The sequence below is a fragment of the Amblyomma maculatum genome, chromosome 10, assembly GCF_055883805.1.
Source record: "Amblyomma maculatum isolate TAMU_Amacu chromosome 10, ASM5588380v1, whole genome shotgun sequence".
NCBI lineage: Eukaryota > Metazoa > Arthropoda > Arachnida > Ixodida > Ixodidae > Amblyomma > Amblyomma maculatum.
In genome coordinates, this window is record NC_139353.1 from 120,936,388 (window position 1) to 120,960,489 (window position 24,102).

General features: G+C 44.9%; 1 protein-coding gene and 1 pseudogene across 1 annotated transcript; both read right to left on the reverse strand.

Annotated features, from left to right (window-relative positions):
* Positions 1-13,900: 13,900 nt before the first annotated feature.
* Positions 13,901-18,945, reverse strand: LOC146177362 (uncharacterized; annotated as a pseudogene).
* A 3,400-nt stretch (positions 18,946-22,345) lies between these two features.
* Positions 22,346-23,610, reverse strand: LOC146177363 (uncharacterized). The gene has a single exon (XM_084581534.1). It carries the CDS (start codon positions 23,552-23,554, stop codon positions 22,346-22,348), a length of 1,209 nt encoding a protein of 402 aa, XP_084437660.1. The 5' UTR covers positions 23,555-23,610.
* Positions 23,611-24,102: the final 492 nt, after the last annotated feature.

A 24,102-nucleotide genomic window follows, 5' to 3' on the forward strand; every position in this document is an offset into this window, starting at 1 on the left:
GTTTGCTCCAACCTATTATTCCACCTCGGTCGCCATTTGACCAAGTCGGCATCGACCTACTGGGCCCATTTCCGCTGTCATCGGTGGGTAACAAATGGATTATAGTCGCGACTGACTATCTCACACGTTATGCGGAAACCAAGGCAGTGCAGCGGGGCACATCAATTGAGATCGCCCAATTCTTTATGCAGCAAATCGTGTTGCGTCATGGTGCACCGTCCCTAGTCGTAACCGATCGAGGCACCGCGTTAACGGCACAGCTCATGCATGACGTGCTCGAGCTTAGTCATACCAGCCACCGAAAAACTACTGCATATCACCCGCAGACGAATGGCCTCACGGAGAGACTCAACAAAACCATCGCCGACATGATTGCAATGTACATAGACTCGCATATCAAAAACTGGGATGAAATTCTCCTCTACATCACATATGCCTACAACACGGCCACCCAAGAGACGACGCGTTTTACACCATTTCGCCTAGTCTACGGACGTGACGTTCAGACGATGTTGGATGCCATGCTTCCAAGCTGCACAGATGATCATCCACTCACGCCAGACGCCGAGCAGTTTGCTCAGCGCGCTGAGGAAGCACGTCAACTTGCCCGCATTCACATTCAACAACAGCAGGGCACGGATGCACGCCGCTACAACCTCCGTCACCGACACGTCGCATACCATCCTGCAGAGAAAGTTTGGGTTTGGACCCCGGTGCGTCGGCCCGGCTTGTGTGATAAACTGATTTCTCGTTACTTCGGACCTTACGAAGTTCTGCGCCGAGTCACGGAAGTGACTTACGAAGTTCGTCCAGTGGGTACTGTGCAGCCCTCGCGTCGGCAACCACGCTCCGAGGTCGTGCACGTTGTCCGCATGAAGCCCTATTTCACGCGGTAGTGCGCTATGCGCTTGTTTCGTTGTCGCGTAGGGCACCTTACTCCGCCTCCGTTATCTATGCTGTCAATGTGCTGGTCTTTCGTTTCGCTTACATTGGCCATCGCTCGCGCTCCGTCCCTTATTTCGTTTTTTTAAGAGGGGGAGTAATGCCACCTGGTGTCCCCATGTTCTTGCTGCGCCTGGAAGAAGAGGACACTGAAGTTGACTCTCGCGTGCTGTGTGCCGAACTTCGCCTGCTGGTGCAGCTTCGTCCCGGCGTTTTAGTCAAGTCTAGCCCTGTCGTCCGTGACAGTAGAATGCGTCAGGACGGAGAGGAGAATATACAGTAAACTTTTTATTAGAATATTCGAATGTCAAAAACCTCCGGAGTTGCCCTTTAATTTGGTAGGCTTCAAATTTTGTATTTTTGAGATAGGTTAGTGACATTTTGCATTTATTTTCGTCTATAATTGCTGTTTTCTTTTCGAATAATAAAGACCATAATTCGATAAGCATGATAAAATGGCCTCAACATTTGTATCTGCAGTGCAAACATTGATAGCGCACTATGTTCAGCTGGAAATGGGATCTTGCAGCAACACATAAATGTGGACGTACGTGTGGTGCTGTTTAGCCTAGAGATATCTTGATCTACCTTTATATTTATACAATCTAACTTACTTCCAAGCGCAAAAGAATGACTTTCTCGTCTCGGATTTAATTTTGTTTCATGCTCTAGCACCTGGTTCATTACAGAGAAAGCTCCACTGTCGACGCATCAAGCGCTCCCTACAGCGGTCGCGCCATAGAACCCTCGTGTATGAGACTAGAAAAAACTGGCGGATAGGAAGCTGTTGTGTGACAGAAGAGGACGGTTGGAAATAACACTCTGCGGTCCACTCGAGTGAATCATCCGCGCGATGTGATTGGACCCAACTTTAATAAACAGAAACTAAAAATTTGTGCGAACTGCACGCTACTGCTCAATTTCACTATTCGCAACTCTCACGGTAACATATATGCAGAGTTGAAAAAGATTCTTAATACGTTTGCGTTAACAAGACTAGCCGCTATTTTCAGCTCAAACAATAGCCTTTCACAAGAAAACAGATAGACACAGGCCACTGGCATTTCTTGGGATTTTGATTTTTTTCCTTTCGCAAATCATTTTGCTATAATCGGCGGTACCAGAGTCATAGACGACCGCTAAATTTATCTTAATTCATACGAAATGTAGCGTTAAGGGCTTGAAAAATTACAGGCCAGTGAGATTACTATATATTTCATATAAGGTTTTTAATAAGGTAATCGCTAACAAAATCAGGACAATGTTAGATTTCAATCAAGTAAAAGAGCAGGTTTTCGGAAAAGGTACTCTACTATCAATAATTTCCATACCATCACCCAGGTGATGGAAAAGGCATCTGAATATAACCGACCCGTATAGGAAGCATTCATAGATAACGTAAAGCATTTGACTCAGTAGAAATCTCGATATGTATACAGGCATTGCGAAATCGGGGTGTAGACGAGCGGTATGTGAAAGTACAGGAAGATATCTATAAGGGCTTTAATGCAACCATAGTTCTGCATAAAAAAAGTAACAAAATTCCCATAAAGAAAGGAGTTAGGCAAGGAGACACGATCTCCCCAGTACTATTCACAGCTTGCTTACTGGAAGTATTGTGATACTTGAAATGGGAGCAGTTAGGGATAAGGGTAGATGAATAATACCTCAGTTTTTGCGATCTGCTGATCGCATTACCTTGCTAAGTAACTCGGGGGATGAACTGCAAATAATCATTGATGACCTAGACAGGAAATGTAGAAAGGTAGGCTTGAAAATCAATATGCAGAAGACTAAGGTAATGTTCAACAGCCTCGGGTAGGAACAGCTGTTTACATTAGGTAGCGAAATACTGAAAGTAGTAGGCGAATATGTCTACTTAGGACAGGTAGTAACGCATATCCGGACCATGAAAAGGAAATAACAAGAAGAATAAGATTGGGATGGAGCGCATTTGGCAAGCACTCGCAGATTATGACTAGCAGCTTACCGGTATCGCTCAAGAGGAAAATATACAACAGTTGCATCTTACGTGGAGGCTAAAGAAAAGGGTTCTACTTAAGTTGAGGGCAACACAGAGGGCTGAGGAGCGAGAAATGGTAGGTGAACGTTACGAGATATGAAGCGTGCAGAGTGGATTAGAGAAATAAGTCTAAATAATGAGATTTTAGTGGACATCAAGAAGAAAAATAGTCATTAGCATGGATGCAGCCAAAAACGACCAATTGCTAGGCTAGCTGGTACATCTCACAAAAAGGAAATTCCACAGCGCAACAAGATACGAACTCACCAATAGATACAGATAGGACCGACGCTGAAGAGTTACAGCTAGGATAACCGATGGTCGCTTAGGGTAACAAACTGGATTCCAAGGGAAGAGAAGCGTAGCAGGGGGCGGCAGAAATTTAGGTGAGCGGATGAAGTTAAGATGTTTGCCGGGGTCAAGTGCATGCAGCTATCAGAGAACCGGGTTAAGTGTAGGAATATGAAAGAGGCCTTCGCCCTCCAGTGGGTATGTGGGTATAGTCCAGCTGATGGTGACGATTGGCGAGCTGTAGCTACAGCTATAGAGCTATGGTGGCGTACGTTTCTAGCGTACGGCTTACCATTTAGTCAATCTCTCAAAATGTACAAGATTAAATATGAAAGTCCGTGTGAAACCAGAGGTTATCGCAGGCACACACTGAAAACAAAAAGTGGCAGGCGCACTCCCAAGAGACAATTTAACGAAAAAACCTAAATTAAAAACAAAAGAGTCAAACGACACGTGGTAAAACTAGCATTACCCGGACAAACCTGCCTGAAAGATAATAAAAACGCTACGGATGAATTGTACTTATTCCAAAGTTTCATTTCGAATTTGTCGCCGGTCGCCGCCGTGGCAGTCCTCCTTTAGCATTCTGGGGTTCGGTTCCATCATTTACGCACGCCACCGGATTTGTTTGCTGGGGAGCTCTATAATGTTTTGTCCTTCAAACAACCTATTAGCGGCAGAGAAATGTGTGTAGTCAGCTGTCATTATCATCATTATCATCAGCCTGACTCTACCCACTGCAGGGCGAAGGCCTCTCCAATATTTCTCCAATTAACCCGGTTCTGTGTTAGCTGCATCCACTTGACCCCTGCGAACTTCTTAACCTCATCCGCCCACCTAACATTCTGCCGCCCCCTGCTACGCTTTCCTTCTCTTGGAATACAGTTCGTTACCCTAAGCGACCATCGGTTATCCTCTCTTCGCACTACATGTCCTGCCCATGCCCATTTCTTCTTCTTAATTTCCACTAGAATGTCGGTAACTTGAACTATTTCTCTGACCCTCTCTGCACGCTTCCTATCTCTTAATGTTGCCCTTACCATTTTTCATTCCATATCCCTCTGGGTTGTCCTCAACTCAAGTAAAACTCTCTTGGTTAGCCACCACGTTTGAGCCCCATAGGTGAGTACAGGTAAGATGCAACTGTTGTATACTTTCCTCTTGAGCGATACCGGTAAGCTGCTAGTCATAATCTGCGAGTGCTTGCCAAATGCGATCCATCCCAATCTTATTCTTCTTAGTATTTCCTTTCCATGGTCCGGATCTGCGGTTACTACCTGTCCTAAGTAGACGTATTCGCCTACTACTTCCAGTACTTCGCTACCTAATGTAAACTGCTGTTCTTTTCCGAGGCTGTTGAACATTACCTTAGTCTTCTGTATATTGATTTTCAAGCCTACCTTTCTACTTTTCCTGTCTAGGCCATCAACCATTATATGCAGTTCATCCCCTGAGTTGCTTAGCAGGGCAAAATCATCAGCAGATCGCAAATTACTGTGGTATTCTTCATCTACCCTTATACCCAACTGCTCCCATTCCAAGTCTCTGGATACTTCCTCTAAGCAAGCTGTGAATAGTACTGGGGAGATTGTGTCTTCTTGCGTAACTCTTTCTTTATGGGAATTTTGTTACTGTCTTAATGCAGAACTATGGTTGCTGTGCAGCCAATATATATATATATATATATGTATATATATATATATATATATATATATATATATATATATATATATATATATATATATATATATATATATATATATATATATATATATATATATATATATTGCAATGCCTGCATCACCGCCGAGGTTTCAACTGAGTCAAATGCTTTTTCGTAATCAATGAATGCTATGTATAATGGCTGGTTATAATCCGAGCATTTTTCTATCACCTGGTTGGTGGCATGGTTCTGATCGATAGTAGAGTACCGTTTCCGAAAACCTGCTTGATCCCTTGCTTGATTGCAGTCTAAGGTTGTCCTGATTCTATTAGCGATTACCTTAGTCAACTGTATACCGAATAAAAGTGGCAGGGTACTGTCGATCTAACTCTACTGAAACTTCCCGCTGCTGTGTCTTGCGTCTGTTCAGGTGTCGCTAATTGTGTGCAGAATCCTGTTTCAAGCTGAAGATTTTCTTGTGCCAAACAGCAATCATATGCTGTTCGTTTATTACAACGACCCTTGCACCGAAAATAGCTGCCTCGTCAGCATCCGGCTTGAAATGGTACACGCTATACGAAAGGAAGGTTTCCATGATACTCACATTATGCCATTCGTGTTTGAGGCCGTTTGACGCCCATTTGAGCGAGGTTGCTCACGCACGGACACTGATGATACCATGCGCATAGATCTGACCTGATGTAATTTGTGCACATGATTGCTTAGATTGCGGCATTCATATTTAGCCCACCGGCGGGCCGATAGCAGTTTATTCTGAACGGTCTCATAATTGCAAATTTCCCGCCGGGCGGTACTAAACGTTTACTCGCAGCGTTATATCACCTTATTATTGAAGCGAGTAAAATGTTAGTGAAGAAAGGACAGACTATGACATGCTATTATAAGTTTATTTTGTAGGATCTTGAGTTTCCAGATAGCACCTTCAAGCTTCATATTTATGTAATTAGAGAAATCATTGAAGCATTCTGCCTGTTACCTGGTGTCCAACCGTAGCGCCTCTGTGTGTGTGTGTGTGTGTGTGTGTGTGTGTGTGTGTGTGTGTGTGTGTGTGTGTGTGTGTGTGTGTGTGTGTGTGTGTGTGTGTGTGTGTGTGTGTGTGTGTGTGTGTGTGTGTGTGTGTGTGTGTGTGTGTGTGTGTGTGTGCGTGTGTGTGTGTGTGCGTGTGCGTGTGCGTGTGCGTGTGTGTGTGTGTGTGTGCGTGTGCGTGTGTGTGTGTGTGTGTGAAAACATTTTTCTGTACATCAAAGAACAAATATCGCATTTTGCTTACCGTTAATCATTTCATAATTTGTTTTCTTTGCCGTGGCTGCGACATTAGGAGTAAGAAGTGTGCCGATTGTTGGTGAACGTCGCCGACGTAGCTTTAAAGGATCCGTCACCACATTTTTTTTATTCGCGTTGACAGCGCAAGGAACAAACATCCGGTAGCGAAAAAAAAAAGGTAAATTTCGTGGGAAAGTAGCAATCTCTCTGAGGCCGCTTTCCTCGGTTTTTCAACACTGCTCGAAGTAATCAACCATAAAGAGAGACAAATTGGTTATTGCAAATCTGGTGTTTATTTTTTTTTTGGTGGCCTTTTTCTATTTAATATATTTAGAATGTGCTATTTGGTATACCTATATGCACTCCAGAGATGCTGTCCACAGCTAAATAGCTGCTACGTCGAGCTGCGGAAGGGCTTTTCTTAATATTGGTCTTGCTATGAGCAGGGCCCGCATCACCACAAAGCACAATACAATATTGCCAACGTTTTGATGGCCAATGCCGGACGTAAATAAATAAAAATATTGCAAGCCACTTTATTTTGTCGTTGTCGTTCCTTCTTCAGAGACCAGCGTAATGCATGCACCAGTCAGGCATGTAAAGCTGTTGCTTCGGGGACATTATGCGTTATTCTATTCAAAAATGCTAAATTGGGCGAGTTGGTGCATTCGCATTTTAGGAAACGTAGCGCAAAGAAGACAAGGACAAAAGGTTATTCTGTTCATCTGATGCCCAGCCAAGAATTGTCTTGGAAATGTCGAATTTGAAAAAAAAAAGTATTTTCAGTGCTTCCCTGCGCTACCAAATGTCTCTGCAATCCACCCTCCCCCCTTCCTGAAATATTTTGGGCAGTGTCAACTAGTACCAATACCAGTCAGCGGCAGAGCAACTTCACTCTGCACCATGGCGCCCGCGGTAAGTACACTTATTTTCATCAACATTTTCCGTCAACTCCCTGCTGTTGAAACCACGTTACAAATTCTCAGTCTTTTTTTAATTTTCTGATGCTGATGTTTCAAAACAATGCCGCTTCGCTACACCATCACCAATTAATTGGTGATAGTATGCTGATGCGTTTAGAGGAGCGGTTTCTGGCCTGAGGCGCAGACACATCGGTAAGAAACTTTTTGTTTACGCCCATGTGCAGAAGTGGAATTCATTATTAATTTAAACAGCGCGAACACGAAGACAATTAATAAGGAATATGTACTAACTCGCCCAACAAAGTATCTTGGTAAGCAGATGTGGAAAGCAGATGTGTACCGAACTGAATTGTCTTCTTAACACTTTCGCCGCACAGAAAGCCCTACTGTTATCCCGGGCGCCAGGGCAGAGCAGATCGTGGATCGGCTTGCGCAGGGTGGCCACAGTAAAGCCCGTGTTCGTCGTCCTGGTTGGGACTAGCGACCTTACCAGGGTACGCTTTTGTGGATGTGTAACATTTGTGCACGCGTTTTCATATCTTTGTTTATTTACTTGCAGGCGCGGACCATGGGCGATGCCGACCGGCCTGTTTCCACCCTGGCACTTATTGTGGAGTGGCTGCGTGGGCGCTGTACGGCAGTTGTGCTGTTGACGTTGCCACCAGACGCCCGCGCAGCCCGCAATACCATGCACTGGCGAATTCTCAATTTCGTCAACCGATGGATCCTAGAGCAAAGCAGAGGTAAGCTCGGGATCATGAGCATTTAATCCAGCAAATGTTAATGACTGCTTTCATACCTTCGCAGGCAGCGTGCTGGCGTTGGAGATTTATCGCCTCTTTGTGCGCGGCAAGCGGCGCGTGAATTATTGTTTTTTTTAGAGGTATGTAAGAGCTTATATACCGTGCTGTTGGGCAAGTAATTGGTTCGACATTCTTCAAACCACTGGCGAAAAAAAAAAAAACGGACAATACGGATGTAACGCGCTTCGGCCAGGCGATAAACAAGAAAAAAAGGTTCGCCTTATGCACAACTCGTGAAAACACATGCCATATTATAGCCGTTTTTGCGCTGAACCGATGAAATGTCAGCTCCTGAGCTGATAACGAAACTGAGCTAGGGACTACTAATGCAGGAGTCGCCACGCTTTCCCATTTGCACAGCAATTCTTCTGTTGTTTGGCTTTCCGCACGTTTCAAAAAGTATGCTTACGTTGTTGAAGTCAGGTTGTTGTCCATGTTTTTTGCAGTGTTCTGATATATAACCTTTTTTTTCCAGGAGGATCGGCGCCGACAGGCGAACTGACGGCATTCATAGGAGTGCCAAAGGAATCGACGCCGTCTCAGATGCTTTCATCACAGCAGCAACTAAATAAATTGTGTTGTTTGGAAACAGTGGTGTCTCACGCCATAGTCCCTAAGCAAGCAGAGCTGTCATCCTGGGGGAGTGATTGCCGTGCAACGCTTGATGTGCTACATTCGTGTTCTATGTTTACATGCGTGTATAGTGCTCTCTGACTGTCGCGGCTTACCTGATTCGGAAAATGTCTTGTGAGGACTGTTAAGAATGTGTATAACCGGTACATTTTTTCCATGTAATTGTTTTCTCTACAAAAGTGGAGAAGGGCGAAACTATCTTGCTTGAGATGGGGCACGTCAATTACTTCTATCCAACCAAGTGGTATGTGTGTTTTTAAATGTGCATCTGTTTTGGCTATCGGTCAGATACTCTTGACTCGCACCAAGAATCGCGCGGCTTATGCGACCTCGGAACAATGAGAGCCGATGGGTGGACAACAATACAGAAAGGGCGCTTTGAGAGACGACTGAACGTTCGACTATTTTCTAGGCTCTTTCCGAGCGCTTTCTCACAACGCGTGTGGCCACTGTACATCACAGTGGCTATTCCCGCCAATCCCAGCGCGGCGTTTTCCGACAGCGATATGCGATGGGACGGTCGGCGGGAGAAAGAGAGGGAGGGGTCGTCGGCAGCGGGAGCAGATGCGGCTCGTTGACAGTAATTTGTTCTTGCACTCAATTGCTGCACATGGATTGGCGCGGGCCGACGCGTCGACGGAGTGCATAGCGGAGCAAACAATAGATGCGATGTGTTGCGGTAGTTCATGACGTCCATCTTTTCCTGAATAAATTTAGTTGGGATTTGTTTTACAATGCTTTATTGAGACAGACATAACTCTCATCTTGTGTGATCGACTGATAGGCTACGCTAAGCTCTAAATATCATGTGGCACTATATTATGCCACTTTGGTATTCTCATTGCAGTGCAGTGCTCGTGGTCTATAAGGTGCTTGGTGTAACCCCGAAAAATCTTACAAAGTTCTTATGGCCACGGGGTAGTGCACGCACCCGTGAGCGAACGATATTGAGCCTTTGTATTTCAAGCAGATGACCTCCATGCCCCGACTGCTCCTTGGCAGATAATCCCGCTTAGTGCCGCCCCAAGTGCGTTACCGAGGAATGTATTAAATCACCCTCCTCCCTCTTCGTGGCATCCAGGGTTGCTTTGTTTAGTGCTCTGAGCGGTTTGTTTTTTTTTTTTTTTTTGAGGTGACAAGACATGACACGCACGCTCTTGCAAGCACTGCTTATGTGTGCATGTGTTTCGCGAACAGGTGCACTGTCGTTTAAGCGGGGGCTATTTGCGCGCACGAAGCTCCTGAACATAGTCATTGCATCACCATTTGCGCCCCCGCATTGTGTGCTAACAATGGGGGCTTCCCGGGGGCTTCGCGCCGTTTTGTGCTTTTCTGAATATACTTCTGGCCCTATACTTTCTCCCTCACGCATTCATATTTCGCTAGGCGCTTCGGGCTCGGATAGCAAGTGACACGGCTAGCAAAAACCAAACAGAATGCGCAGAATCTTCCGGTAAATTTGCATGCCTCGGGCTTGCTTTTCGGCTAGCGACAAAAGTGCAAATTTATCAAAATGAAGACATGCCTTGACAGATTTCAGCTTGCTTGGACAAAGTTCTTTATCCGTGCGCGCGGTTGGTAGAGCTTGCAGTGGCACACGTGCACCTGTAGCTGTCCTCTCGGAAAGCACCGTTTTGAATATAGCTTCTCAGCCGCTACAAGAAACTCGACTGCAAAAGTACGACGTCGCATAAGGAGTACAAATGAAAAAAAAAAAACGATTCGCTTACGATAGACCAGTGGGTATGTTTCGCTGGGCTAGATTCGCCAATACTCGGGGATATCAGAGACGTAGCTTGCGGCAGATGTTTAAACGTACACGTATACCGGTTTACCGGACCACTCCTGCTCCCGCTAGCTCATCGGCAGGGGTGGGGAGAGTAGCGGCCACGTCGCCTGCGCAGATGTCCGGCAAACCGGTATACGTCTAGGTTTGTACACCCTCGGCAAGCTAAATCTCTCTATTGCGCCTCTTATAAAAGGGCTAGGCAGGATGGAGAATGGAGTAGCTCATTCAGTTCCCCCTTTCATCCCACTGCATCCCTTCTGCGAACAATACATACATCAGCAGGGAGACAAAGGCATACATGCTTCCATTTCCTACCTAGCTGTGCATTGTTTTCTTCCTGTGTTGTGCATACAACACGGTTTGTGTTTAGTATTTACTACAACATAACTGAAACGACTTACTCAACACATGAAATTTGTCATGTGTAGAGCCAGCAACATAATGCTCCATTCACTGCCGGCAATGTTTGTTTCTATAAGCAAAACTTAGCACATAAATTGGGAAAGCCATTTATTGCAACGTCTGCTGAATTTGTAAGCACGACCTTGAAGAGACACCACTGCGCATTGCATGATGGTCGCCTGCAAGGAAAGCACTGAACACAGATACATCACAAGTGAGATTTTTGTATTAGAAAGTGGCCAAAAACTAGCGCACACAAATAGTCATCTGCTTGCCGTACTTCCCAATCATTCACGTTACATTCTGCAGGCGAAGTGTCCCGACAACATAAACAGACTAAGTAAGACAAGAAAGCTTCCGTCTGATGCTGAAATGAGCGGGGGCAGTAATGTTGCAGGTGCACAAATCGCACAACTCAAGAGCCATTGGCGTACGAAAAAATCCAATCTACCACTGTAAAGGTGAGATGATAGACTAGTGTTCTGTGCTGCCACATTACAAGAAAGCACACCATGCATGGTGAAACAAAGGAATTTGGGAATTTGGGAGACAATATTGCAATGCTTGTTTCAGTGTTTCATCAGTTTGCCATGAGAGAACGTGACTGAAAAAGGTGCAATCCTAATGAATATTCAGCGATTACAAAAAAAGGCATGGTGTGCAAATTATACTGCTATGATATAATTTGCAAGGCGTATGCAACAAGCTGGCCACTCCCAAAGGATAGGAGAGAAAACCAGAAAATAATTTGCACGTAAAAGAAGGACCTCATGTCAAACACAAATCAGCACTTTTGGAATAAAAAACACAACGTAAGATATAGAACGCGTGGTGCCTTGCAATCCAGAATAAAAGCAAAATATTTACATTACCAGAAATCTCCGAAAAGCGGAAACCACATTACTGCCCCATATCAGTGGGGCCTGAAAGGCTTATATGTGGTGCTTTGTTTTAGGACTAACTAGAAAGCTAATTATAGCATGTGCATTCAGAAATTAAGCTTCAACGTCTTATCAACTAAGCAAGAACACGCAACCTATAAGCGGTGTACTGTAGCTTTCTTTAAAACTAAGTAATAAGGTTACAGCAAAAATTAACATATCATGTGTAAGGCTGTGCCTAGCCCATACTCACCCATGAGACTGTAACATGAAAGTTAACAAAAATTATAAATATACCCTATCAGGAGAGGAAGAGAACTGGGCTAGGTTCGATGGTCTGTGCTGGCCACACAAATGGTTTGTAAGAGTGACAATAAATCTCAAGGGAATGCAGGCATGGGCCAAGGCAGCAAGCAGTGACGTGGAGTAAAATACTAGAAATATCAGAGATTAGGCTTGCAGCAAAACTGCAACAGGCATTGAGATCACGATTGGCCACTGTCCTCCAGTTGATGGAACCTGGCTGATGAAAATAAAAGAGATATCAACACAGATCATAACTTCCAATACATAATTGTTCAATCCTGCACTCCTCACACAAGACAACCCATTATGAGCTATTGCAGTGGTTACACAGTTTTCAATGGTTGAATCAACTACCATTCTCATGCAGGGCCTGTCACGAGAAGGAGGATGATTTTGACAGACACTGTAGTGGTTATACAGTTCTCACTAGTTGAACTAACTACTAAATACCATGCGATGCCTGTCACAAGGGGACTTGTGACATTGTAGTGGTGACACAGTTCTCACTGGTTGAACCAACTACTCAATGTTACACATGGGTACGCCCGAGGAGGAGCATTTTGGCAGTCATTGCAGTGGTTACACAGTTCTCACTGGTTGAACCAACTACGCAATGTTACGCATGGCCCCGCCTCGAGTTGAACCAACTATTTAATTTTACGCATGGGTACGCCTAGAGGAGGAGCATTTTGACAGTCATTGTAGTGATTACACAGTTCTCACTGGTTGAACCAACTACTTATTGTCATGCTGGGCATGTTATGAGGAGAATTTGACAGCCATTATAGCGGTTACACAGTACTCTGGTTGAACCAACTACTCATTGTCACAGAGGGAATGTCATGAGAAGCATTTTGGCAGTCATTGTAGTGGTTACACAGTTCTCGCTGGTTGAACCAACTAGTCAATCTTATGCATGGGCGCACCTAGAGTAATGCATTTTGACAGTCATTGTAGTGGTTACACAGTTCGTACTCGTAGAACCAACTACTCATTGTCATGCTTGGCATGTCATGAGGAGGAGCATTTGACAGTCATTGTAGTGGTTACACAGTGCTCTCTGGTTGAACCAACTACTCATTGTCATAAAGGCATGTCATGAGGAGAAGCATTTTGGCAGTCATTGTAGTTGTTACACAGTTCTTGCTGGCTGAACCAATTACTCAATGCCATGCAGTGTGTATCATGAAATAAGAGGTGCATTATGACAGTCGTCACAGTGATTACACAGTTCTGGCTGGTTGAACCAGCTCTCTTTTGAAACAGAAAGTGTCTCGATTGTTTCGGCCATTGGCACCTTTTCTGCTTCGAATATGCAAGGCTCACTCTTGTGCAGACATTGCCTTCTTCCTTTTAGAAGTGGCGTTTTTGAGTGGCGTTTGTTCAATGGCAAGTCTATTCCATTCTGGTCGGTGGATTTACATTGAGCGAGTTGCTCGCGGGTCAATGATTTCTGGAAGAATGCAGTCTCTGCAAAATCGAATCAGAAGTTGCTCCATTTATTTCTTCCAGAAATCGTCATCTGTGAGATGACCATGCCATCATCACCAACCAGACCATCTGGTGAAGCAGCCAGAAAACCATGCTCAAGGTCTACAAAAAGACCACATGTCTATACTTCAGTTTGCGTCTGTTTTGTACAAGCTTAATACTTCTTTCTCATGGTGTCTGCCATGCTCCAGAGCTGCAGTTGTGAAGCACTTTCTGTGCACGAGGCCCTTGACAAGTACATCACATGGCGTAGAGTCCTTCCTCTTACAAACAGCATGGAAGTAAGATGCTGTAAGGCAATGCCACCTCTCAGCATGCAAGGCTGGATTGTCCGCCTGACCCCGTGTTGCCTCTTCTATTTGCTCACGCTGTTTGTGATAAACCTGCAAGCTCTGAAGCAGATCTGCTGTCTTTTCAGAGAACTGCTCAGGCAGCATATCTGGCTGCTCACAGTTAGGCCCATAGTGAATCAAAGAATCACAGGCTGTGGGGTCTTTGCGTCTAGGCCAAACGCATGACTTGGCCCATTCAAAATATCAGCTCTCAGATCTCGTGTGCTCTGCTTTATCAGCTTTTGCCTGCCCTCTTCAGAACCCTGAAACTCGCTCAGGGAGCGGGCATAGTGGCTGATTGCCCTGCGAGCACCATTCTTGATGCGCTTTATCTTAGGCCCACTTAGAATGCTGGCACTTCCTTTGCACTCTTTCACAACACCGTAGAGCCGAGTTGTATAACATTTCACTGAATGATTGCCACCTCACTCTTTATGAAACGACCGTAGTCTACCTTGGTACTGATTTGGTTGTAGACAGATGAATCACCATCTCCTATGAAGGTACAGTATTCCAGGCCAAGCATCTCTCTGCTCATTTTGAACCCTACCACAATGATATCAGCCTTCATAGCACCTGAGCTTGCAGTCCAATTTTTGCTGCAAGCATGCTGTTTGACCTCCTTCTGTTCCCTTGTGTAGTACTCACAGGTACTATACAGTTTGTTTCTCACAGCCAGGTAAAGCAGCTTCTGCGTGCGTTCTCCAATGACTACTGCAACCCCAGAATTTGCTGAACATCTGTGGCCATGACTTGTGTGTGACCAGCCGCCATCAACTACCACGGTGATGCATGGGGGGGTCTGATCCTCACAGAACTCACCTGCTTCAGCAGCCAGGATTCGCTCCACCTGGCCAGCGTTGAGCATGTGATCCATGAGCACATTCTTCCAAAGGTAGAAACGGAACCGGTGTATCACATGAGTAAAGAAATGACCACACACAAGGCATAGTGCACAAACATTGGTACAGTGCACGCTAGTAGGTGATTCATGCTTTCGAAGTGCAAATGACAAGTACGAAAAGACAGGCCTTGACAGAAAGCGAGTGGTACACTTCTCCAACTGACATGACCAAATGCAAGCCCTGTGCTTCCACACCAGCAGCTTGCATGTGGTGGACTTCCTCAAAGAGCATTCATTCCCTGTTCATTGTTTATGACCTAAGCTTCAGGCTTCTGTCTATTGCCTGCTTCTGTGATGCCACTATCTAGGGTCAGTGCTTCATGTTTACTAACCTACTTGATCATTGTCACTTTCACTGTTTCAATGCACAAACATGCCTCTCAAATACATCATTCGTGACTGAACAGCAGTTTCAGTTAACTCTGCAAAAAGGAATTTGCAGAAGTATCTTTACAGATTCTGCTGTTTGAAAGGTTGTGGCATTCTATACAACATACGACTGCTTTCCCATGCCTCAGCACAGGTTTTACGTTGTGACTATAACACGTATTGCCAAAGAGGAACACAAGCACGTTTGTATATGAGTAAGAGCCCATGTCTGACTTCCTATAAATGCTTTCCTCACCGCTTTCTCTTTTATACATTGTGGTATCACGAGCTACAACACTGAGGAAAGCAATGTTAGCAGTCCAAATATGTGCTAAGATTCCATTTCATGCTTGCTGTATGTGATAACTGTGGACACGTGTACGTATGGCAGCATGCAGTGCAGAAAAATGAGCAGCTGTTGCTAGCATGATATACAAGCCCAGAAGCACGTTTTCCGCTCCTCCCCCCCCCATGCCTGGTTAGCTGGGGTGTCGAGCCTGTTTTCAAATTCACTAGTAGTAATTAAACAGAATTTTTATATTATTATTTGAAAATATATTTATATCGTTAACATAATGGATGGGTAGGTAGTAAAACACGCAAAAATATGCTTCCTAAATGCAGATATCCAAGAAGTTTGTTCATTTGACGTAGCCAATCCTCAAACGTCGCAGCTTAGAAATAATGCAGACATGCCGAGCACATTTGTAAACAATAGTTTGAAAAACAAGAAAAGCATTTTATAAGAATAGCCATCGTCCTACCTCTTCAATGCAGTCCTTCCTCCGCATAAATGCTCCTTTGCTCATGCCTGGAACTTGCATAACTGACTTCACCTCCTCCATGTCAGAACGGCCACACCCTATGCTCATAAATGCCCAAACAACAGCATCATTGACACCAAGCTGCAGGTTGTCTCCAAGGGGCGTTGGTTCTGGAACAGGGTCTGTAGTGACCTTTCTGACCTCATCACAGCTACTGCACTGAAAGGTCAGCTCAGCCCAGTCCTGCTTTTCCCTCTTTTTGAAAGAGAAAGCCTCCCTGTTTTGACTGAGGACAATTATGAGTGTCAAGGTGCCGTATGGCAGCGATGAAGTGTGTCAGTGACACCACCCTCCGCATGTACTGTGGCTTTCTTGTTTCTTGTCCCTTGTTTTCGTGCTCGCGCTGTTTATATTAATAATGAATAAGTACCAACTCGCCCAACAAAGTATCTTGGTAGACCACCCTCCTTCCCGCCAAGGCCCGAGACTGTGGCGTCTTCACTGCACTCCCCTGTGTTTCAAAGGAAACGTCTGGCAAGGGTTCGTTGTTGAAGAATCCTAGACAATCGAGACCCATATTGGGTTCCACACATGCATCAGTGCCCATTTCTGCACTATCTCTGCTGGTACTGCTTTCTGGCATGCCTGCTTCGCTCCTGAAATATGAAGTTAACTTTTTTAGTGGTAAACATATGATGGCATTCCGAAAAACTCATAGGTGTACTGCAGTGAAATAAACCTTACAAATGAAGCCGAGTGCTCTTGAAAGGGAATTGGGAGACATGCAGCAGCCAAAGGAAACCGTTTAGTGGTATCACGAAGTAATGGATCCATAAATCGTTGCTCATGCTCATGCTTATAAGCGTGCAGTATCATTAACTGTAGAATAAACAGATTGTCTATTTACTGCAAATTCTGTAGAAGACAGGTGCTAAAGCTGTTTCGTACAAATTCTTGCTGTGTTCCGCATCTAGCGAATACTACCCTCACAGAGTAGCTATGGTCTACTTTTCCCTTATTAAGTTTTGATAATTTTTGTAGCTTTGGACAGGTGCTTTGCATTAGATTCTTCATTTTTTATTTTTCACTGTGCTCATATATTGTTATACTTAGCAATAGTGAAAGCACAAGGGACATAAAAGTAATGACTGGTTGCTTATTTTCGCACTTCATCTAATTTGTCGTTTGATGGCTTTTGCTTTCGACTAACCCTGAAATGTGGAATAGAAATGACGGCTATCAGTGTTCTCGAGTCAGCCTAATATTTATGGACAGCAGCCATGATAAGGGTTTGATGTCCGCAAGGCTAGTGCAGTAGACATGTATGACTACAAGTGTTTATCCACACAGAACTAATTATGCTTTTTGCGACTAAATTAGTGCAGGTTGGTTATAATCGCTCATACCATGCCCGCCGACACTGCTGTTTTTGCAGTCTGCATCATTCTTTTGACATGGGGTGCCTAATTTCTCTACCTCTTGATACCCCTATTGCAAAAACCAGAGCCGCTGGGTCCCAGCGCCCCAGTGCCATACCTGATTATGGGCCCAGTATGACGCTAGACTGGGCGTACTGGGACGCGGCACACGCCGCACTGGTCGCCCGGAGGAAAAAAAAGTGCCTCGGATAAAAAGTAAAATTGTATTGTATTGTATTGGGGTTTTTTGGCGCAGGCTATCATGCGCCTGCGGATGATAGCCTGCGGAGGCTATCATGCGGGTGGATGATAAGTCCCACCTGCCAGAAATAAAGATGTGATTATTTCAAAGGTGGAAATGTGGATGCAACTGGTAATAAATCTAGCACAATGTTCAAAGCACCTCATGGATGGTAGTTTGTAGTAATGCTGATAGCTCTGCACGTGCCAGGGGTTCCATCTGTTTGCCTGTGGGGAGCAAAAATTGACAGAAGTCCTTATATTGAAGTGCATGCCGATACTGTAACACAGAAACAATGCCATGACACTATTTCTGGCTGAACTTTGGGCTGCTTCTTTTGAAGGTGAATGCAAAAGTTAATGACTATAATTTTCAAATTCATTCAGAAAGCCAGGGAGCACGCATTTCATGCAGTCACAGCATCTTTCTTCGTCTGTACTACTAAAGCTACACTAGCACAAATAGTATGCCATGTGAGGTGCTAAAATATCTTGCACGCTGTTCCTTACCATATGAAGTAGCAGCAGTTGAGAAAATTCTCCTCCTTACAAGGCTGTTTGCCAGGGCTTCAAACTCGCTCTGCCTTGTTTTTATTCTGTGAGCTTCGGAGCTGGTTATTCGGAGCTGTCGTTCTAGATGCCACCTGTTATAAAGCATGCATAGTATTAGTACAGGCCTGTGCATGCAACCCGATGTCGCACATTAAGTGTAAAGTAATAACAAACCTCTGTACAGCAACTTGGCACTGGGTTATCAAGGCAATCTCGATGATTTCATCGAGATTTTTTTGCACAAACCTCTCATAAAAGGCTTTTTCGTTTGTGGACACTGCTCTTAGCATGTTGCACCTTTCCAGCTTTAGGGGTGATATGGACAGCACCCTAAACGCGGTGAATCGCTGTCGCTTGTTATTTAGAATAGCATTTATCAGCTGAGCGTTTGACTCTGCTTCTGCTGTCTCCTCAACCGCAGCTGAGGGTGGTGTTCCTCGACCTTGTAAAGCACGGGGTTCGTGATCAAGGACATGCGTGAATCGCGAATTGAGGCCCGGGAATTGCGCGTGAACGACGGCCGGGTCGAGTGGTTGCAGTACCGGCGCTGGCAGTGGGCGTCCTAGGTAAACATTTTTGAAAACGCGCTAAATTATTGACCTGGCAAGGATCATACACATCAGTATTGCTCTTACGTGAAAATAGATCCTTAATCAACTTCTTCGTGTCGAGATTCGGCCGAGATGATTGCCTATTCCACGCACATGGCAGGTCCGTGCACGACGTATGGTGGTGGCTGTTAATATAAACAGCCAACGCAGCAGCGTGCTTGCACCAGCCGTCACGCCCCGCCTTGCAGGTGCAGGTGGCTCTCACAATCTTCTGATCACCTCCCGAAACCTAAGGAACCACAATAAGAGATCAGACACGTCTGCACTTGTTAACTAAAACAAAGTGCTTACCTCTAGCCGCACGTCGTAGTCGACGCTCTTCATTTCGGCCACGCATTTTCCGATTACATCTGACGGCCTCACGGCGCTGGAAATTTCTTCGCGAACACCGTAAACGTGCTGAGAAGTATACAAATATTTGCCAAGTTGCACACTGGCACCTTTGAAAAACGCATCCACGTTTTCTATCGGCCTGAAGCCGCAAAACAGCACGCGACTGCCGCTTTGCGCTGCCATTCTCGAAATGCGTGCTGGAGGCGGAACAGACGGAATGCGAAAGGCTGCGCGGTAGATGGCGCTCGATGTTCGGGAGTGGTAGCGCCCTCATACCAGCGCACGAGGCGTATAGATAACGCTGTTCTCAGTGCCATCGTACACAATTTTTACTACAGCTACCAGGGCAGCATAACACTCGGCTGCAAATACTGATGCACATTGAGGAAGTCGAATAATTTTTTCGGAGTTCCGATTCACTACAGCGCAGCCAACATAGGAGGCAGTTTTTGATCCATCCGTGTAAAACTCTGTGCATTTTCTGTATTTCTTTTAGTACGCGATATTCTTGCAAAATATGTTCTGTAGGAGTTTCGCTCTTTTTGAACTGTGCAAGAGTGAGGTCACAGACTGTTGGAAAGTTGTACCATGGGGCCAGGGGCCTATTTTCTTGAGCCACATCAGGCAAGGTGTCCAGAATATGGAGTTCACGGCAAATGTCTTCAAATCGCATAATCAATGGTCTTGTTGTCTGAGGCTTATTTGTGAATATTGTTCGGGAGGGGCAAGTTGTGACAACCGGGTAACAGATGTGTTTTTTTCGTGTCCTTATTTTGAGAACGTAAGCGCATGTGAGTGCATTTCGTCTGTCTTTCAGGGAAGGCTCGTTCGTTTCCACATAAAGACTATTTATTGGGGATGTTCTGTACGCTCCGCACGCAAGGCGAATGCCTAAGTTATGTACCGGGTCTAATTTTTTAAGGTATGAAGGTCTAGCTGAACCATATACTATGCTCCCATAGTCAAAGCGTGAGCGTATAACAGAGCGGTATATATGTAGAAGACATGCCCTGTCGGATCCCCAACGTTTCCGCGAAAGAACTTTCAGTATGTTAAGAGATTTAGAAGCTTTCTTTTTCAGTATATTTATGTGTGGTAGAAACGTAAGTTTTCTGTCGAACGTAATGCCTAGAAATATGTGTTCAGTTTTCACCGGTAATTCTTTTTTATTTGAGTGGAGGACAGGGCTGTTCTGAATGCCTCGCTTGAGCGAAAACATAACTACCACCGTCTTTTGAGGAGAAAAATGGAATTCATTTTTGTCGGCCCATTTCGCTAGTTTATTAATTGTTATTTGTATTTGCCTCTCACATGTTTGTATGTTTGAGGATGTGCAGGCTATCTGAAGGCCATCTACATAGAGCGAAAACATAACTGAATTTGGGATTTCTCTGCAAATGGAATTCATTTTTACAACGGACAGGGTTGTGCTTAGAATGCACCCTTGTGGCACCCCGTTTTCCTGAACAAAGCTTCTAGACAGGGTGGCGCCGAGACGGACTTGGAAAAAACGGTGTGAGAGAAAGTTATTTAAAACATTTAGCATTCGGCCTTGGATGCCTAGATCTGCTAAATCCCGTAGGATCCCGTACCTCCAAGTTGTATCATAGGCTTTCTCTAGATCGAAGAAAACTGCGAGGCAATGCTGTTTATGTATAAAAGCCTCTCGGACAGTGTTTTCAAGGCGTACTATGTGGTCAGTTGTTGAGCACCCTTTCTTAAAACCGCACTGATGAATATCAATAAGTTCATGAGATTCTAAAACAAAGGTTAATCTAGTATTTAAAATAGTTTCAAAAGATTTCGCTAGACAACTGGTGAGAGCAATAGGTCTATAACTGTTAGGAGAAGTTGGCAGTTTTCCTGGTTTTAAGAATGGTACAATAATGGCCCTTTTCCAAGCTTCCGGCAATTTCCCTAGAACCCAAATTTTGTTAAAAAATTTCAGAAGTGCCTCTACAGAGGCTTCGGATAGATGAGCAAGCATCTCGTAATGAATTTGATCAGGACCTGGTGCAGTTTGTTTACCTCTAGCTAGGACTTTAATTCTTGCAGTGTAATTAAACTATTGTATGGTTTGCTCGTGCTGCCACTTGTTGGAAGCTTTTGTTTTTCAGCTGTGCTCTTATATTTTAGGAATGTTTCTATGTAGTGTCTAGAATTTGAAACCTTATGAAAATGTTCCCCTAATATATTTGCCTTCTCTTCGATGCTCGTTTGCATACCAGGTGCTGTGAGAATCGGAATTGTATATGAGGAGAAGCTGCCATTTAGTTTGTGGACTTGTTCCCACATTCTTTTAGATGGTGTTGAGCTGTTTATAGATGTCACGAATTTCTGCCATGATTGTTTTTCGGCGTTGCGACGAATATAACGAGCTTTAGCTTTAGCTTTTTTATAAGCTGTAAAATATTCATATGTTGGGTATCTTCGAAACTTACCCCAGGCTTTATTTTGTTGTTTTTTGCCTCCCTACATTCCCGTGTCCACCAGATTTTGCTGTTTTGTTGTACCATTGCTGAGGTTTGTGGAATGGCAAGGCGCGCGGCATTTATAATGCAATCTGTGATGAGTTTATTAATTTTATCTACGCTATGCTCCTCTGAAAAAATTGTTTCCAAGTCTGCTTCTGTTCTAAAAAAATCCCAGTCTGCTAAATGGAGTTTCCAACGTCGTGTTTTGGTCGGTATGACAGATGTTGAAGATGAAGATGATAAACTGATTAGTGCAGGTAGGTGATCACTCCCATATGGATTATTTAAAACATTCTATTTAAAATCGTTAAAAATAGAGGGCGAGCAAAAGGAGAAATCTAAAACGCTCATCTTTCCTGTGTTTGGAGAACAGAAAGTAGGTTTTCCGGAGTTTAACAAACATGTGTTACTGCAAAGAATAAGGTTCTCTATAACTTGGCCTCGCGCATCAGTTTTCTCACTTCCCCACAGGGGTGAGTGCCCATTAAAATCGCCTACTACCACGTATGGCTCTGGAAGCTGGCTAAAAAGATGTTCTAAATCATGGAGAGTTATTTTTAGGTGAGGTTGAATATACACGCAACACACAGTAATGGTTTTATATGTAAGTAATGTGGCTGCCACAGCTTCTAATCTGGTGTTTAATTGGTGTTTTCGGGCTGCAATACCATTTTGCACTATAATGGCCACTCCACCGGAAAGTCTGCTGTCTTGTTGTCGGTCTCGGCGGAAGACTTGATATTTCTTTAGTATTTTTGTGTGCTTGGGACCTAGATTTGTTTCTTGCAAGCAAAGCGCAACAGGTGAGAGTGTGGTTAGGATATCTTTTATGTCGTTTATGTTGGTTAAAAGTCCCCTGCAGTTCCATTGCACTAGGAACACCATCTTATTCTTTTGTGAGTTTAGAAGTAGAGTTATTATTTTTCAGGGCCCGTGATGCGGGCCTTGTCTTTCTTGGATCGTTCCAAGGAGCTTCGCCGTCTGTGTGACGACGAAGGCACATGGCCATCTTGGCTGGATGTGTCCGTCACCTCTTCAGAGGAGGCGGACAGTTGTGCCGGAGGCGCGTGTTCATTGTTTTTAGACCCCGCCTCAAGGGCAGAGGTCTTGTGGGCCACCGCCCCTGAGGAACGGGTGGCCTGTTTTTGGGGTGGAGTGGTACTAACCACTTCCACCAGGGGCGCAGAAGGCCCTACCTCAAGCTCACTTTGTGTGGCCTGGGCAGGTGTTGAAGGCCGGTGTGGTGCCTCGCCCCGTCGCACCACTTCGGCGAGATTTGGCTTTGCCGTGAACTGGAATGCTGTGCGTTTTGTCTGGAAGTATTTGGTTCGTGCTTCTTTGTAAGTTATGTTCTCAGTTGTTTTGATGGTAATGATTTGCTTTTCATCTTTCCAAGTTGGACAAGCTCTTGAGTAAGCGGGGTGCTCCCCGTCACAGTTTGCACAGTGCGGTGCTGCAGCGCAGTTGTCTGAATTATGTTCGTTTGATGCACATTTGGCACATGTGGTACGGCTGCGGCAGCTCTGTGATCCATGACCATACCTCTGACATTTGAAACATCTTCTTGGATTTGGTATATATGGCCTGACATTTACTTTTATGTATCCCACTTCAATTGATTCTGGGAGCGTGCTGCTGTTGAAAGTCAAAACAAGATGTTTGGTGGGGATTTCCTTGTCATCCTTTCGGATCTTGATTCTGTAGACACCTATGACATTTTGGTCAGCCAGTCCTTCTGCCATTTCCTCCTCAGTCAGGGACAAAAAGTCACTTTCTGATATAACACCTCGGACAGTATTGAGAGATCGGTGGGGTGTGATGGAGATGGGTATGTCCCCAATTGCCACAATATTTTTCAGATTAGAGAACTGATGTTTGGTCCTGACTTCAAGCAAGAGGTCACCATTTGTTAGTTTGGTTACCTTGTAACCGGGGCCTAGGCTTCCTGTGAGACATTTTGATACCATAAATGGAGAGATTTTTCTAGCTGGGCTTTCTGACTGTTCACTATGAACAATGTGGTATTTCGGAAAGGTTTCTTTTAGTTTTTGCACGAACTGGCCTGTTACATCGGTCCGCCCTCTTTTGTTTGGAGGGCGATCATGTGTTGAAGATAGAGAGTCCATGAAAGGGTTTGCTTTTTCGGTAGTTGTGCCAGCCACCCACCACGGAGCCCAACAAGGGGGCGGGACAGGAAACTTGCAACAAGCCCTGCCGACGCCAGCTGTACACCTCTACTATAACCGAATATGGGTAACTCACGGTAGCTACTCCACACAAGGTTAACCCTCGCCGCCAGGAAAAAAAGAAAAAACAAGAAAGGAGGAGGAGACAGGACAGTGCCAAGAAAAGAGATAGGAAAGTGAAAGATAAGAGGGAGGACAGGAAAAGGCGACTGCCGATTTCCCCCGGGTGGGTCAGCCCGGAGGTGCCGTCTGTGGGAAGCGTGGGCCAAAGTGGTGTGTTGCCTCTGCCGAGGGGCCTTAAAGGTCCAAACACTCGGCATCGGCTCAACCACCAGGATCCCCTTTTCCCCAGACACGGCAATGCCACGCACGGCTAAGCGTGGGTGCTGGGGTCCGTGGTGTCGCACAGTACACGCAAACACCTGCTTTAACAGGTGCCCCCTGCGGCGATAAAAAGTAAAAGCCAAATAGTAACGAAGCACCTCAAC